Below are 16,165 nucleotides of genomic sequence, written 5' to 3'. Positions count from 1 at the left end.
TGTTCTGCTCCCCACTCTGTCTCTGGTGAATCCTCTCACCCTCCGCATCTCTGGCCTGTACCCCAGTTCTGTATGGATAAATAAATAAATCTTTAAAAAAAAAATAGTTTTATCAGATAAAGTATTTTAAGACAAATTATAAGACATTCATCACAGAATGATAAAAAGGTTAATCCAAGAAGATTATGTAACACTTGTAAACATTTCTATACCCACATAGGAGAACCTAAATATAGTCATATGTCATTTAACAAGGATACACTGTGAAATGCACTGTAGGTGATTTCATCATTGTGTGACTGTCATAGGATGTAAATGCACAAGCCTACCACACACCTATACCTGGATGGTACAGACTATGGGTACCACCATCATATAGTGTCTGTTACTGACTAAAACATTAAGCAACCCTCAACTATATAAAGCAAATGTTAGAAGACTTAAAGTTAGAAATATATAGCAATAAAATCGGAAAATTAAATGCTCATTTTCATTTACACAGTCTTCCCAAAAGCAACAGAATACATATTCTTAAGTACAAAACGAACTTTCCCTAGGATAGATTACATGTTAGCCACAAAATAAATACTAACAAATTTAAGGGGATTGACATAGCAAAGATCTTTTCTGACAAAAATAATTTGAAACTAAAAAGTAGCTGCAGGAAAAAATTGGAAAATTCACAAATATATGGAGATTACATAACATGCCATTGAAAACAAATGGATCAAAGGAGAAATTCTTTTAATCTTCAAGCAAAAATGGACAGCCAATATAACCAAAACATACAGGATGCAGCAAAAGTAGTTCTAAGGTGAAGGTTCATAGTGATAAATGTCTACATTTAAAAAATTTAAAAAAACTATAGATTGACATGCTTTATACCTGAAGACACTAGAAAAATTAAGCACAAAATTAGTGGGAAGAGAAAGAGCAAATTTAAAATGGAAATAAATGAAAATGACACTAGAAAGACAATAGAAATTAAAATGAAATAAAGACCCAGGTTTTTCAAAAAGATTTTTAAAGTGGAAGGAACTTTAATCAGGATCAAGAAGAAAGAAAATTCAATGTCAAATCAGAAATTTAAGAAGAGAGGCAACAACGGATATAGGCAAAACCCATTGAACTGCACGTCACAAATACTGCTCCTTTTACAAACTGAAGGTTAATGGCACCCCCGTAATGAATAAGTCAATAAGTCAACAAGCCATTTTTCAAAAAGCATCAGCTCATCCTGTGTCCATGTCATGATAAGATATACACACTTACACACTGTAGAATAGTATAAACATAACTGATATGCCCTAGGAAACCTTTCTTTATTATCACAATAAACTTTCTTTATTGTGATACTCACTTCACTGCAATGGTCTGGGAGTGAATCCACAATATCTCCAATGTATGCCTGTGCTATATTTGTAACTTTTTTGTAAGAAATAACATTACACAGATTTCTGATTACAGGAAGCAGCTGAGGCTAAAATGGAGTAAGGTGGCTGAAGAATGAGGAGCAGAGAAACTGTCTTCAACGTCTATAAAAATTGAAATTGTAATTATAACAATTACAAGTTATGGCCTCACTCCAATTCTTATGTACTGCTTGTTTTTTCTAGGGACTGGAGAGAGAAAACAGGATGAGTTCCCAGCTGCTAGAGGGACATACAAGGAGAGAGACATGCCCAGTGAGGGCTGGCCACAGAACTAGCATAGACGGCTCACATCTGAGTCCTTTTCCAGTGCACTTGAATCCTCCTGGAAGATTTCTCCTAGCAAACTACATAAACTACATGTCTCTTTCAAAATGGCATTTTTTTTTTTAGAAGATTTATTATTTATTTATGGATACAACACCTGGAGTGAAGGCCAGAAGTGCAAGGGGTAAGAGGATTCTCCAGAGGCAGTGGGGAGCGGAGCAGGCAGATCTACTGAAACACACTGCTGAGGGGAGCAGCAGGCAACACAGTGGTCTGCTGCGCCCTATCTGTCAGCTCCCTGGTCAATGTCAAGTGATAGCTTGATAGTGCTGAGATTTAACCCCTTGCACCATCAGGGAGGCCCCAAAATGGCATTTTCTATTGGCATCTATAATGTACAGTCACAAAATGCCCGGCCTTATAGTCCTAATGGCTATTTCTATTTGAAGGAGGACAAACTTAACTCAAAATCTATCTTGAATATGTGAAGACCAGGTATTGATATAGAGGAATGTGGAGGTCTTATCAATGCCCCCTAAAACTTAACAGGGTATAATGTAGTATCTTGCATAAAATAGTTGCAATCTAATGGCAGAAAAAGTCACTGCATAATTGGACATACTCTAAACACTATGCAGATACTTGGGAGAAATTAAGAAATAGACCTCCCTGCTTCTACATAGGGGACACTAAGATTATTGCCATAAGGAAACAAAAACAAAACAATCAAACAAGAAAGTGTACTTTGGGATAATGAAAAAAGGAGAGCTTGGCTGTTTTGTTCTCTAATGAGATGTTTACACAAGAAAACAGTAAGAATAATCCATAGGAATATAAAAGGAAGAAAAGCCCTGGAGTTATTAGCAAGCAGTCTTTCACACCCTCAATATGGGCGGCCTTCCATCTCATCAAAAGGGAGAATAGCTGGTCTTTCATGTTCCCAAGCTATTTTCTTCCTTAGCCCCACATTCGGGAGGGCTTACTCCTAATGGGTTTGATGTAACTAGCATGGTCTAAAGAAGTGTCAGACTAACTAGCCTTAGAAAAGAGCCACTTACCCAGTGAAGAGCTATGCAAGTAGCTCATATAATTAGCCCGAGATGAAGCCTCTGAAATGGTCTGCTTTCTCATCAACATTGTCTGAAGCAAGGGAGACTTTGGCATGTCTATCAATAGCCCAGCTTGAGGGACCAGAATCAGGATGGGGCGCTCACGTCGTACCATCAAAGTTGCAGACAACACGGTGCCCTTCTCGGCAATATGCTACATTGTGCAGCAGGAGAGGGGAGAAAAGCCATCTGTGGCATTTGTGTTCAACAACTGAAATATACACACCTTCTCTGTGCCAGAAAGTTGCACGGCCTGGAAGCTGCAAGTAAATACAACACCTTTGCCATCAACAGTATGAGATCTATTCCATTTAAAGAATAAAGAAGGAAGGGTAGAAGATGAAAACAGAAATGAGGCCCTCCCTGGTGGCGCAATGGGTTAAAGTGGAGCCACTTCAGCGCAAGGTCAATTCCCAGCCATGGAGGTGACCACATGGTGTGGCAGACCTCTCCAGTCTCGCCCACTGCTCCCCTCAGCAGTGTACTTTGTGATCTGCCTGTTCTGCTCCCCACTCTGTTTCTGGTGAATATTCTCACTGTTCCTGCACCTGTATTCCAGTTCCATATGCATAAATAAATTTTTTAAAGTCTTAAAAAAAAAAACAGAAATGAAGGATTACATCATTACTTCAGAAATGCACTAATTACTTCTAGGAAGTCTGCTCCCCTCTTTTAAATAATTTGTTGCGTCAGCAGTTTCAAGTGAGAAAGCTTTAGGGCCTCTCTTGAATATTTGCTGTTTCCTCCTGATGCCAAGACCAGAGCCTTAGACAGTGGATGAGAGTCTGTGCAACTGGAAAATAGGAGCGGAAATATCCCCTGCTCCGGTTTAGTCAGCAACCTGCTGGCTGAGTAGCCACCCAAATCTCTGCTAGTCACTTCATTTACACATTGTTCTCACTCAGCCTCTCACAGGAAGGCATCTTTCTGAAAGTGCTGCAGACATTATGTGTGAAAAAAATAAGGGCAGTATAAATAGCTTTTCACTTCTAATTGCAACTTGCTGCCACATTTTGCTTCCTGAGAGCTCTGAAAAGGGAGCAACCCAAACCACTAATAGCACAGGAGCCCTGGCAGGGTGAGTCAGTGTCGATGCTGAGGAGAGCAGAGACAGAGAGAGGAGCGCAGCAGAGCTGGAAGGCCATTTCAGGCTTGAAGGAGCTCATTTCTCCAGGAGAGTGCCCAGCTAGACATTCAGGGAGTGGTTTCTGGGCGTACCTGGTAGGTCAGATCCTTGATGCATGGCTCTAGTCCACGGGCTCCCTTCTGGACCTCTGCGTTGCATTGTATTTTGCCCTCCAGTTCACTTTCCAGTTCATGAACCTGCAACCAAACCCTGACCTCAGACCACAGGTGGGCAGTATGCAAGCCAGACTGACATTTATTTGCCAACGGGCATGATCAGTTGACAGAGTAAGAGCACTAAAGGAAGACGTATTGGGGGCTCTCCCTAGTGGTGCAGTGGGTTAAAGTGCTGCACTACAAAGCTTATCCACAGCCACTGCAGCAGGAGTCAGATCCTCAGCCAGAGAGGTGACCCACATAACACAACAGTCCTCTCCTGTCTCACCCGCTGCTCCCCTCAGCAGTGTAGCTCAGTGGATTTACCTGTTCTGCTCCCCACTCTGTCTTTGGTGAATCTTCTCACTCCCTCCACCTCTGGCCTGCACCCTTCCTCTCGTATGCATAAATTGATAATTTTTTTTTTTAAATGGAAGATGTACAATTGGAGTACAATTTAGTAAGGTTAAAAACTAAGCCCCCACTCTTTGCCTGTCAAGCAGCTCTGGGAGGTGTGAATTGATAATGTTGCCTTGGGAACAAACCATAAGGTCAATGACCACAAAAAACTGCCCAGCTCTAAGAAAGCCAAAGAGTGCCAGGACTTGATTCTGAGTCAAAGGCCAGTGCCTGAGGCCAGACATCCCAGCAGAAAACTGGTGCAAACTGGCTGCCCACATTAGACAGCCCATGAAAGCAGTATGAAAGAGCCTCACAGTCTTGGCGTACAGCCTCCTGCCGTCTCTCCTGCTGCTTCTCATAACAATAAATTCACCTTTTCTGTTCTCCACTCTGTTCTGGTGAATTCTTTCACCCTCTGTCTATAGCCACATCCCAACATTTCTCCCCACCACACAATGTGTTTGCTCTTTTAGTCAATAGTAGGTAACCTCTTGGAAAACTACCTCATCCAAAGATCACGGTTGGTTCAACTGTGAGTTTATGAAAGGACTGCTTAGATTCTGAAGGTTGTGCAAGCCTAAACCATACAGAGAGAGAAACTTCCCCTGTTACATTACCTATGAAGGTAGTGCAGAGCGAGTAAGCTACACATAGCACATACTAAGGGCTCAGCCAGTATACCTCGTAATCTTCAGCTGCTTTCTCCATGTTCTGCTCTTATTTTTCTAAATCAGACCCTGACTGTCACACATATGTCACACACAGTCCTCCAGTCTGCTTTGTGGGAGAGTGGCCGTCCATACTAACAATCTGCCTGCCTTACAGAGTATTACTGAGTTACACAAACATAATATTCATGCAACCAAAACTCGATGCCTTCTTCTCACCAGACCCAGGTACTAGGGATACAGCAGTGAACAACAAACAAAAATCTCTCCCCTAAATAAGCATACATATTAACGAATGGACCACACACACATAAAAAAAAAAAAAACAGTAAAATACAGAGTGTTAGATGGTGATAAACGATATGGAGAGAAATAAAGGAAAGGTAGGGCATTGACAGGAAAGGGTGTTGGCTACCCCTCTCTTCCCCACACACCATGGCTCTCACCCTGCCTTAACAAGTGTCTCCTTCTCAAAGAGGACTCCCTAACATTCCTTTTAAAAAGAAAAGGTCAGTTCCCTGGGGCATGAATGTGCTGAACTCTCTGACTCTACTTTACCTTCCTCCCTCTCTCCCTCCCTCCCCGCTGGCCTTATGCACCTCCTTAAATGGGGTGGGAGAGTTTTCAGGACCACAAGTTCCTTGTGGATGAAGCCCACTAAGAAAAAATCTTCTGGACTCCTATCAGTTGGGAACCTAACACATTGCTGAACCTTGAGAGTAATAGAAGCCTCTCTTTACATTTTTAAATACTTGTTTTATTCATTCATTCATTTATTGCTTTTTGACTGATAACACACATCAGGGAAAGTTACTTTTTTAAAGCAAATTCAAGACAGTATATAAATTCACCTGTAAATATTTATGTAACTATAATAGGTAATGGTATGAGGATTGTGCTTTTCAAGAAGATTAACAGTAATTTCTTAGTATCATCTGATGTTCAGGAGCACATTGCTGCTGGGTTATAGTTGATTTTAAGCCGTAATAGTTGAAAAACTGGAAATGAAATTCCACAATCTTAACTTTGAATTGTAAATACCAGTATCATCTATTTTTTAGGGAATAAAGATAGATTGTAAAAGTATTTTTTTTATATTTTATGTTTCCACACATTCTCATACTAAAAATCTTGGTTCTTATATGTATTGGTACATAAATAATTATGAGTCTTATATCTAGTAGCAATAAGGACTGTCCATTAAAACTGCAAAGGTAGTTTGTTCTATTTGCTAGTTTTTTTTTTTCTTTTGCCCTTAGACACATTCCATGAAGAATGTTTAGAAAAAAACTCAATGTTTAAAAGTCCTTGTGAATAACTATTCTTTGGGCATTTTATGCCCATACAAATTGATAAGTAGCTAACTTTGTTTCCATATGTATTAAAATTTTAGGGATAGCTTTAATTTTTTCACCTTATTTTTAAATTATGAAGTATGTAACTTATTTTGTAATCAAAACAATTAAGCTACCTTCAGAAAGTCTAACTTTCATATACATATTTCATATACATACACTCAGCAATGTGTTGCTACTTTATTAGCTTCATCCTGTCACCAGTTCTTTTTTAAAATATAAGCAAATGTGTACATATTTCTTCCTTTTCTTGTACAAAAGGTTTTGTGCTCTCCACATAACTTGCCCTTTTCATCACTGCTAAACTGTTCGGTATGATTTCTAGAACATGTTACAGAATTCTGCTCTTCTTCCTTTTAATCAATATAGACTACCTTGATGAGCCATACAAGTACATAGACCTTAATTGTTTTTTGGAGGTTCTTCTAGCCATCAAATGTAAGTCAAAATATTCTTTCCATTCTTACATTTGTCACATGGCCTGTACATTGTCACTGAAATGGATTCAATTGATTCAATAATTTAAAGAAACTTCTATTTTCAAGATAGATCTTCCTGTTCGTTGTTAAGCTTCCCGAAGGCAAGTACTACATCATTTCTGTCAACTCTCACTATATCTTCAGTAAGTCCTTGACTTAATTGTTTTCCTCCTGCTTTCTCTGGCTGTTAAGAAATAATCATTGTCCACAGAGGAAATAATAGGAGTAAAGGCCCAGAAGCAAAACTGAGGATATGTTTAGAAATAGTGACCACTTCTGGCCATGGAGAGGCTAGAGCTGATACAGGTCAGTGGGAGAGGACATGCTAAAAAGAATCCACATCACCTGGCAGCAAGAATGAAGGCAGATTTATCCAGGCCAGGATAAGACCTATTTGATGACCCAATATAAGCAAGAGTGAATGAATATTGAGATTTAACATTCTCAAAGATCTGAAAATGCCAAAATGAAAATTGATGTGGGAGGTGGGGGAGGTCAGGTGTGATAGGTATTTCAAGCTAGTTCCTAATTCTAGGAACTGTCAAGACCACATGATCACCCAGCCAGACTCCTACCCTGGATTCCAGTTTCTGGATTTGTTCTCTGCTCGCCACCAGGGCCGTCTGCTCAACTTCACCCAGTCTATTTTCATAAGTGTTCGATTGTCTATTTCACATTTTTTCTCATCCTCTCCAAACAAGCACTGATGTCCTGCTCCCTCTTTAGTTCTTTTGAGATGCTTGCTGCCTAAAAAAAAAAAAAAAGGGGGGGGGACTGAGATAATCCAACAGCCAATTGATCTTAACATTTCTACTCAGAATCTAGTTTCTCATCTGACTAGCTGTCATTCCTTGCCTCTGTATACTTAATCTCTTCCCGCCATGTTCTCCCTAGTCTCTGAGACCTTCAACATGATTAACGATAAGGCAATCAGAATAGCAGCTACCGAAAAGATTGGTGTGAGGGTTGGAGGAAACAGACCAAAGATGAAATACCATATAAACATTATTACACAGCACTTGTTTTGAGAGATGACCAACTAGAGCAACAACTTTTAATTGAATAAAGCACCAGGACATAACCTGTAACATAATTCACCAGGAAAGTATAGTGCAGTGCCTACAAAAATCTTTTTCACATCTCACTTCTATAATTCTGTGATTCACAACTACAAACAAGTATAGGCTCCAGGAATTTGGCAGCAACAGATGCTCTCATTGCCAATAAATCTGGCATGAAGCAGGTTAATTCTTGCTTGTGAGACCTGCTCTTGACTTTGGCTATGTGTGCTTGTTGTCGCGATGCAATTATTAAGCACTGTTTCATGAATCTCTCAGTGCATTTAATGTAAGAACATTGCCCTCCCAGCCAAAACTTCTCTGTCTATCAGGTTACCAACCATCTGTATAATTTAAGTGTGAGACGTCTGTGCAGATGGTGAGGGCAAAGAATGAATTACAGAGGCAACTCTGGGTTCTGCCATGTGGGTTGAAATGCAGAGCTAAAAACTAGTGGAGAATTCAATGGTGAGGGGAAAAAGTGGTGAATTTTTTTCAACATTATCAAGAAAATCTTATTAAGACAGATTAAGCCTAGAGAGTCTTCATAATGTGTGACTGCATACATTTACCAAGCAGGAAAGATAGCTCTTTTTATTCCACTCTATCTATGTGGATTTTCATAAATGTTAAGCACATTTTTCTTCTATTGGCCATAAGACACTTTTAAGCTTTTCCACACCTCTTCTCTGTCAGAGAGAAACGTGTGCCATCATACAGGATGGCTCCGAGGTAGGTGTGTTTCTCCATTCTGAGAGAGGGTTGGGTCGTACACTGACCTGGTAGCTGTGACTTGCTACAAAGGTTTTGTTAAACTTCCCAAGAGCCAAATAACTTGTGCAAATATAGATATAAACTCTTCCCCTCTTCTGATTTTGAAAATAATTAAAGTAAAACCTAATTGACTGTCTGGTCTCCCTAATTCCCATACCCTTTTAAGCAAAAGGACTAGCTTCTATTCACACAGCACGGTCAGGGTGCTGGGTATGGTTCTGCATTTGATGAACCACACAGATTCACTTGATGGCACTGGTGAGTAGAGGTTGATGCTGAGCCCAAGCTCTCTGCAGTGTACCTTGGGGACTTGGGGGTGGGGCCTCCCCACAAAACTCCCCCCAACACCTCCTTCACTGCATACTTTCTTGCTAAGTGTTAGCATCTGCTTGCCACGCCCTTTGAGAGAAGACCTGCGTCTGCCCATGGGATGACTCTGGAGGTGTCCTTTCTCTGATTCCCACAAAGATCTAGTCAAAGCTGGCCACCAACTCCGGGTTTCATGACATTTAGCAATAACACTATCATCAACAAATTTTAAACTTGAAATAAAGAAGATCCACCATCCCTGAAGCCCTTTTTAACCAATCTGACTCTGACTGAAGCAGTAGCACAGGTTGTAAAAAGTGAAGTAAGCATTCTTTCCAGATCACCACCATGAAGCCGTTACAGACTGAGGTAAATAGCTTTGTATAAGGAAAGCACAGGAAGAACTGTTTCTAGACACTAGACATATTGATTCACAATTGGAAAATGGCACAACTTAAAAAAAAAAATCTCGCTTCATAAAATTTTGCTTAAAGCCATTCAACTGCTCTTTTTCATTGCCTTGATAGGTTGGAGGGGAGGAGCTAATTGGCCTAATTTTGCAAAATGGGAACAGAGAGTCAGAGGGGTCAGCTAGCCTGCTCCTGACTAAAGAGAATCAGTGGAATTTTTTTTTTTTTTTGGAAGCCAGCAGCGGCAGGCGGTCAATGGGCCCACCTCAGTGGCTGCTCTTGACCTTCTCTTCTGCATGTTGACAACTCTGCCCTGCCTCTTCAGCTTTTTTCTGCATTCTGGCAATAGCAAACTCCAGTTTCTTCCTCTGGCTGAGGAGATTTGTGTTCTAAAGAAAAGTAGCACTGTCTTTAGGCGAACTAGGAGCGATGGTACAAACACAGCTGGGAGCAAGTGTGGGTCAGGAAATGTTGCCGTGGGCTCAGGCCAGGAGGAGTTTCTAGGGAGGCAACCACATTGAGCTAAACAGTACTCCCACCCCCAGAGGCCATTTAGAAAGCCTCCCTTTGGCATTATAGGTGCACTTACAGGGAAGGATCTTACCCATTAAAGGCTCAGTCTTCGGGAGAAAATAGCCCAAGTCAGAAAGGAGAAAAGATCCAGATAACCTGCAAGCTTTAACATGTGCACAAAGTAGTTTTTAACTTGTTGGGAGCATCAGGGATGTGTTTGCCTTATTGGGGGGTGGGAGGGTGGAAAAGCAAGTGTCTCAGGGTAGAGGTCAGGATCAACTGCAGACCTCTGGGGGAGGTGGGCTGGGCTTGGGAAATGAAAACCAGTTTGAAGTATATTGCTCAAGGAAATAAAACCCCAACCCTCCTCTCTTGCTGCCTCCCTCCCTCTCTGACTGCTGTGAGGAAGTGGCATGAGCCTCATGCCCCAGCCCTCAGGAACCCCAGTACCCCAGAGGATACTTTGTGTTATGTGGCTGGTGCTGTGCTAATTCTTTTTCCCTGGTAGTGCCCCCAGAGGCTGAAGCTCCTTTGGCTGCTATGTAGTCCCTATTTGAAACAGCTTTTCTGAGGATGTGAAACCTGAGCATAAAGAAGGTATATAAAAGGCTTTCTATTATTTCTTTTTTTTTTCATTGTCCTTTCATTTTCCTTTACCCCTAAGCCATGACTGAGCTCTGGAAATGGAGAGACATCTCAGCCTCATAGGTGTACCCTTGAGGCCTTGAAGCATTTTCATCAAGGCTGCCATGCCTCATCCTTATGAAGAGCCCTCTGCACCCCCAGGTTTGAAGGTGGGATGGATAAGTGTCTGCCTCTGCATTTCTTGGATGGTCACTACCTACTGCTCTTTAAAACTTCTTTTTTTATTTTTGTAAAATAAAGGTCCAGGCACAACTATTGACGTGTTTATACATAGGACAATTTATACAATCTGGAGAAAAGGATGGAAACCTTTTCAAGTAGAGTGACTTCTACTCATTTTCTGCATGTGGTGGGGAGAGGGGGTAGGGAGGGGAAGGTGTTAGCAGGTAATGTGCTAGAGGGCAATCTGGATGGTCACAGCTCAGGTCTGAAGAACATGCAAGTCATCAGCCATGGAGAAGTCTGGTGTCACTTTTTTCTAGGCTAGAGGCCTGGGAACACAAGGGGAGCTAAGAAATTTCCGTAATAGGCTCAGTGATTGTTCAAAAGATTGCAACTATCCTAGCAACTGCAGGTGCCTTGCATGCTCATGTGGGGAGAGGCCTGTGAGCCACAGCATGTTCCCCGGATGTGCTGACCAAGGGCCGTGCCTGCAGCGCATCACCTGAGACCCTGTTTGGTTCCTGGGTCCCATTGCAGAGATTCTGATTTGATGGGTCTAGGGTGAGATCTGAGAATCTGGATTCTGTATTAATGATGCTTATTAGCCAAAGTTTCAGAAACTGTCCTAGAAAGCAGGTCTCGGCTGTCTAGTTATCTGTGAGCTCTCTCGACCTCTCCTTCTCTGTGGCATTGTCCCAGCACTCTCTAGGCTACTGACTTGTCATCAGATAGGGCCCATTGTAATACCATGGCAAATGAATTGTTACCAGTAGCTACCAAGTACTACAGATAGTGGGTGATTTACTTCTTATTCAAAGTTCTACTTTATAGGAATCCCATTCAATATCCGAAAAGATAAGCTTTCTGGAGAGAGAAAGAAAGGTTGCAGTGATTAGCCCGCTGGGCATCGTACCCTGGCCTGCAGTCCATTTGGTCCATGTCATGGGCTACACCCACACTAGACTGCATCACGCACACACACTCAGAAGTCAGACGAGGCCCGGACAGATCGTGCAGCCTTCTGACTGGAGCAGTTCCCAGTTTACACTTCTTTTTTCTTTTTATTCAGTATTCCTCAGTGGGGGTGGGGGGGTCACAGCTAGCATTCTGGGAGAGGCAATTCTTTCTGATGTGGCATTAGACTGCACTTCATAGGAGTATTAGTGTCTCTGGAGCTTACCCACTAAATGATGGTCACTAGAACAATCACAGTGAATCCACGATGTCACTATACATACCTGAGCTCCACCCCTAATTGTTTTCACTCACCCTTTCATGATGGTCACCAGAGAAAATTTCCTAAAATTCAAATATGGAAATTTCACACTGAGTTACTTCAAATTCGTCAATGGACCCCCCCTTAACAGTAAGACAGATTTCAAACACCAGCAGCCTTAGACTCAGTCCCTGGTGACCTGGCTTTCCCTGCCTGGGCATCATTTCTGCTACCTATGCATCACTGAATGGATCAATTTCCCTTAACATCCCAACCCCTACTTCCTCCACGCCTCTGTCCTTGAATTTTCTCTCCACCTGGCTGACTTCTTATGTGCCCTCAGAACTCCAGTGGAGCCCAGGGTGCATCTGCTTAAGTGGAGGACACTGGAGAAGGCTTTCTGCCGTGCACACTTGACCTATCGTCATCCTCATAGCAATGTGCTGCAGGGTGTTCTCTTGGGGCTTCCCTGGTTTAGGATAATGGGAACTCTTTGAACCTAGACCATGTAGACCCATCCAGGTTAGGGTAGCCCCCTATAAATATTTGTTGTATGACCTACTCACTGGTTTCTCATGGTTCTTAGTGAATGGCAAAGGCTCTAACAATTCTTGCTTCAAGTCACTTACATAACCTTCTATGAGAAACTGGAAGTTTGACAGTTCATCCTATCTGTCAGCAGCCACTCAGAATTGCTGGGCATTTCTTGGCTCTGAAGCAGAAGTACTTTTTTATTTTTTGGCTCCTGTGTGCTCAGGGAGCACGTGGCCATAGAGAACAGTAGAAGCAGGCAAGTGGTTTTGGAACACTAGGGAATGATGTTCTCTCTCCCCATTTTCCTGGCTGTGGACACCCAATTCTTTTTTTCCAGTAGTAAACTTAATGTTACAGTCTAAGTCATATTCTTCCCCCTAATATGTTGGAGTCTTAGCTCCTAATAATACCTCAGACTATGACCTGATTTGGAAATAGAGCCTTTCCAGAGAGGTAATCAGTTAAAATTAGTTCATTAAGGTGAACCCTACTTCAAAAGAACTGAGGTCCCCATAACACAGAAATCTGGACAGAGACAGATACTTGCAGGGAAGAAAGATGATGTTGACACAATTAGGGAGAAAGGCGGAGGACTGGAGTGATGCATGTATAAGCTAGAGAACAGCAAGGACTACCAACTGCCATCAGAAGCTAGGAAAAGGCAAAGATTTCCCTACAAGCTTCAGAGGGGAGCATGACCCTCAGCCCCCATTTCAGACAGCTAGCTTTTCTAGCACCCAAAGAATAAATCTGTTGTTTTCACCCCCCCACCCCCATTTGTGATACTCTGTCACAGCAGCCTTCGGGGGCTAACTCTAACACACGCAGGGATGGCTGATGAGAGTGGCCACCCACCACTCTGGACCAAAGGCTCTCCCCAGGCTTCACATGCCACCCCAAGGCCTAACATGACAAGTGTATGCTCTGGGGACCTCTGCCTTCAGTCAGCTAACAAGCTATGGGGTGTTGTGGGACCCCAACTGGGTATGGGAAATGTCCACTCTTTCTGCAGCTTCTAAGAGAGCCCGCTGGCCTATGGCCTTGCACTGGAGGAACTTATTTCCTCCAGTGCAGAATGGAACAGAGGGTTGCACTGCTCAGGAGAGCCACCCGCTACTCCAGCCCCCTGTTCAGCTGCACACTGTCATCCAGCTGTCCCCAGAGGGCCTGCCGGAGAAACTCGGCTGGAGCACAGCCTCTCTGGGATCAGTGGGGCACACCTCTGCACGCCTGCGCGTCACAAGGGCCATCTTTCCCCACAGCAATGTGTTTTAAATTTCCAGCCCCTATAGATCAATATTTTTGTAAAATGTTACAGAAATTAATTACAAAATAAATTTTTTAAAAGCTCAACATTTGAGCGCAAATATATTAACAATAGATTTGACAGTCATAAAAAGGTTCTGTTAACTAGTTATACATTTTCATAAAGATTTCAATTTCTGTGCTTTCTCCGTGCAGGACATAAGAAATAGTTTGAATTGGGGGGTGGGGGTGTGTCCTGGAAAACTAGAGGTTTATGGTCCTCAAGTCTCCACTCACTTCAATTTAAACATGTTCCCATTTTCTTGAAAGATTAGCTGCAGTTAATCTTCACTGCTATTGTTCAAAGAAATTGGTGAATAGTTTGCTTCTATTAGCAAAGACATCCCTCCCTAAGGCCATATTACAATTTAAAAATACCTTGATTTGAACAGGATGCTGGCCTGGGGACGCTTGGCACTGACACCTGCTGGTGTCTGTCACTGAGGTTTCCTTGCATGGTCGTCTTCAGCCAGTGGCTAGATTCTGCTCCCACCTTCTGACTGCAGGGAGTCAGTAGCACAGTGCTGGTTTCTCCTAAGTGTAGAAAAACATTTAGGTAAGGAAGTTATGCACCCAAATTAAGAAAGGTTACCTGCTGTGTACACAATAGATAGGAAGCAGAAGAAGGAAAAAAAAACTTCAAGAAAAATGCTGGGTAACTAACAAAGTGAATTTAAAGGTCCTTTACTTTAAAACCATCATCTGAAGGACCAAGATAGTCAGCAAAGGCCCATCACAACAAAGTAGGGCTCCCAAGTCAAGGAAAGACTTAGGAATCTTAAAGTCTCCTGTGAGGCAGCCTTAGCCTAGTATATGGTCGCCTCACAGTGCAGGGTGATCACAGTCAGCTTGGGAGCACTTGACTGCCCATGGGCAGAACTACTGCCAAGCCTCACCCACACAACTTTTAGCTTCTGGGACCCAGCACAGTCTCAGTACACACCCCCCGCCCCTCAACAAATCGGTACATTGAATCCCTAAACCCAGCACCTTCGAAACATGGCCATAATTGGAGACTTGACCATTAAAGAGGTCATTGGGTGAGGCCCCTCCCTGGTGGCGCAGCAGGTTAAAGCACTGCACTGAGAATCTAAAGCCGCTTCCGCATGAGTTCGATCCCCGCCTGCCCCGGAGGTGACCACGTGGCGTGGCAGACCTCTCCTGCCTCTCCTGACCCGCCCGCTGCTCCCCTCAGCAGTGTACTTCGTCGATCTGCCTGTTCTGTTCCCCACTCTATCTCTGGTGAAGCCTCTCACCGTCCCTGAGTGTCTGGCCTGTACCCCAGTTCTGTATGCACAAATAAATAAATCTTAAAAAAAAAAAAAAAGAGGTCATTGGGTGAAATGAGACTGGGAAGATGGATCTTAATCCACCTGACAGGTGGCCTGATGAAGAGAGGGAAGCTGGGCAAAGAAACACAAGGGCTGTTCTGTGCAAACAAAGGAAGGCAGTGTGAGGATGAGGCAGGCAGGAATATCAGCAAGCCCAGAGTGAGGCCTCAGCAGTAGCCAAACTGCTGACCCTCTGGTCTTAGACTTCTGACCTTCAGAACAGTGAGAAAATTAATTTGGGTGTCATTTAAACCACCCAATCTATTTATTTTGTCCAGGCAGCCCATAAACTACTACAGGGTCACACAACATCACTAAAAGTTTTGAGGCACTCCCCTGTCTTACACTGGGAAACTCATTTTCTCCACAACTGACTCCTCACAGACACGCTACAGCATCCCCAGCCTGCTGTCAAAATCCTCTGCTGGAAGATACATTCTACTTAAGCAGATAAACCGAACATTGCAAGCCACTTTTTTTTGCAGTTGTTTATGAAAGTTCCCAAGCGCCTGCAGACAGGTAGAAGGAGCTATGGCTTAAGAGGTTTGGATCTGATGCAGGTCTAAAGAAGGGCTGCTATATCATCAACACATTTCTGGCAGAGTCAAGCAATCTTTAATGTGAAAACTCCCCAAGTACATTTTTTCAAAATAAATAAAGCTCTCAGGACCAGAGCAATACAGTAAGAGTTTCCTTTCCCTCTTTCCCCCCAAAATATGAAATGTATTTTAAGAGAACAAATGCAAAATTAAGTATGAATAAAAACATAAGTTTTAAAAAGCCAATAGTGTTAAATGGACAACTTGACAGGTTTTTTTCCTTGCACTATTGCTCCTATATATAGTAGAAATGTCAAATTTTCTTAATTCAAATATATGATTCAACTTAAAATCACAAAGCCTGTTTCTAAATAAACA

General features: G+C 42.5%; 1 protein-coding gene across 1 annotated transcript in view; it reads right to left on the bottom strand.

Annotated features, from left to right (window-relative positions):
- MYH15 (myosin, heavy chain 15) overlaps positions 1-16,165 on the bottom strand; it is a 122,130-nt gene that overhangs the window by 2,144 nt on the left and 103,821 nt on the right. The window contains 5 exon segments of the mRNA XM_012730576.1: positions 4,025-4,129; positions 7,567-7,641; positions 7,643-7,738; positions 11,339-11,445; positions 14,296-14,451. Coding sequence (XP_012586030.1) covers positions 4,025-4,129; positions 7,567-7,641; positions 7,643-7,738; positions 11,339-11,445; positions 14,296-14,451 — 539 coding nt within the window.

This window comes from Condylura cristata, unplaced genomic scaffold (assembly GCF_000260355.1).
Source record: "Condylura cristata isolate star-nosed mole 26May11 unplaced genomic scaffold, ConCri1.0 scaffold00003, whole genome shotgun sequence".
NCBI lineage: Eukaryota > Metazoa > Chordata > Mammalia > Eulipotyphla > Talpidae > Condylura > Condylura cristata.
Note: the sequence above shows the minus strand (reverse complement) of the source record. Positions and strands in the feature narration are given on the sequence as shown.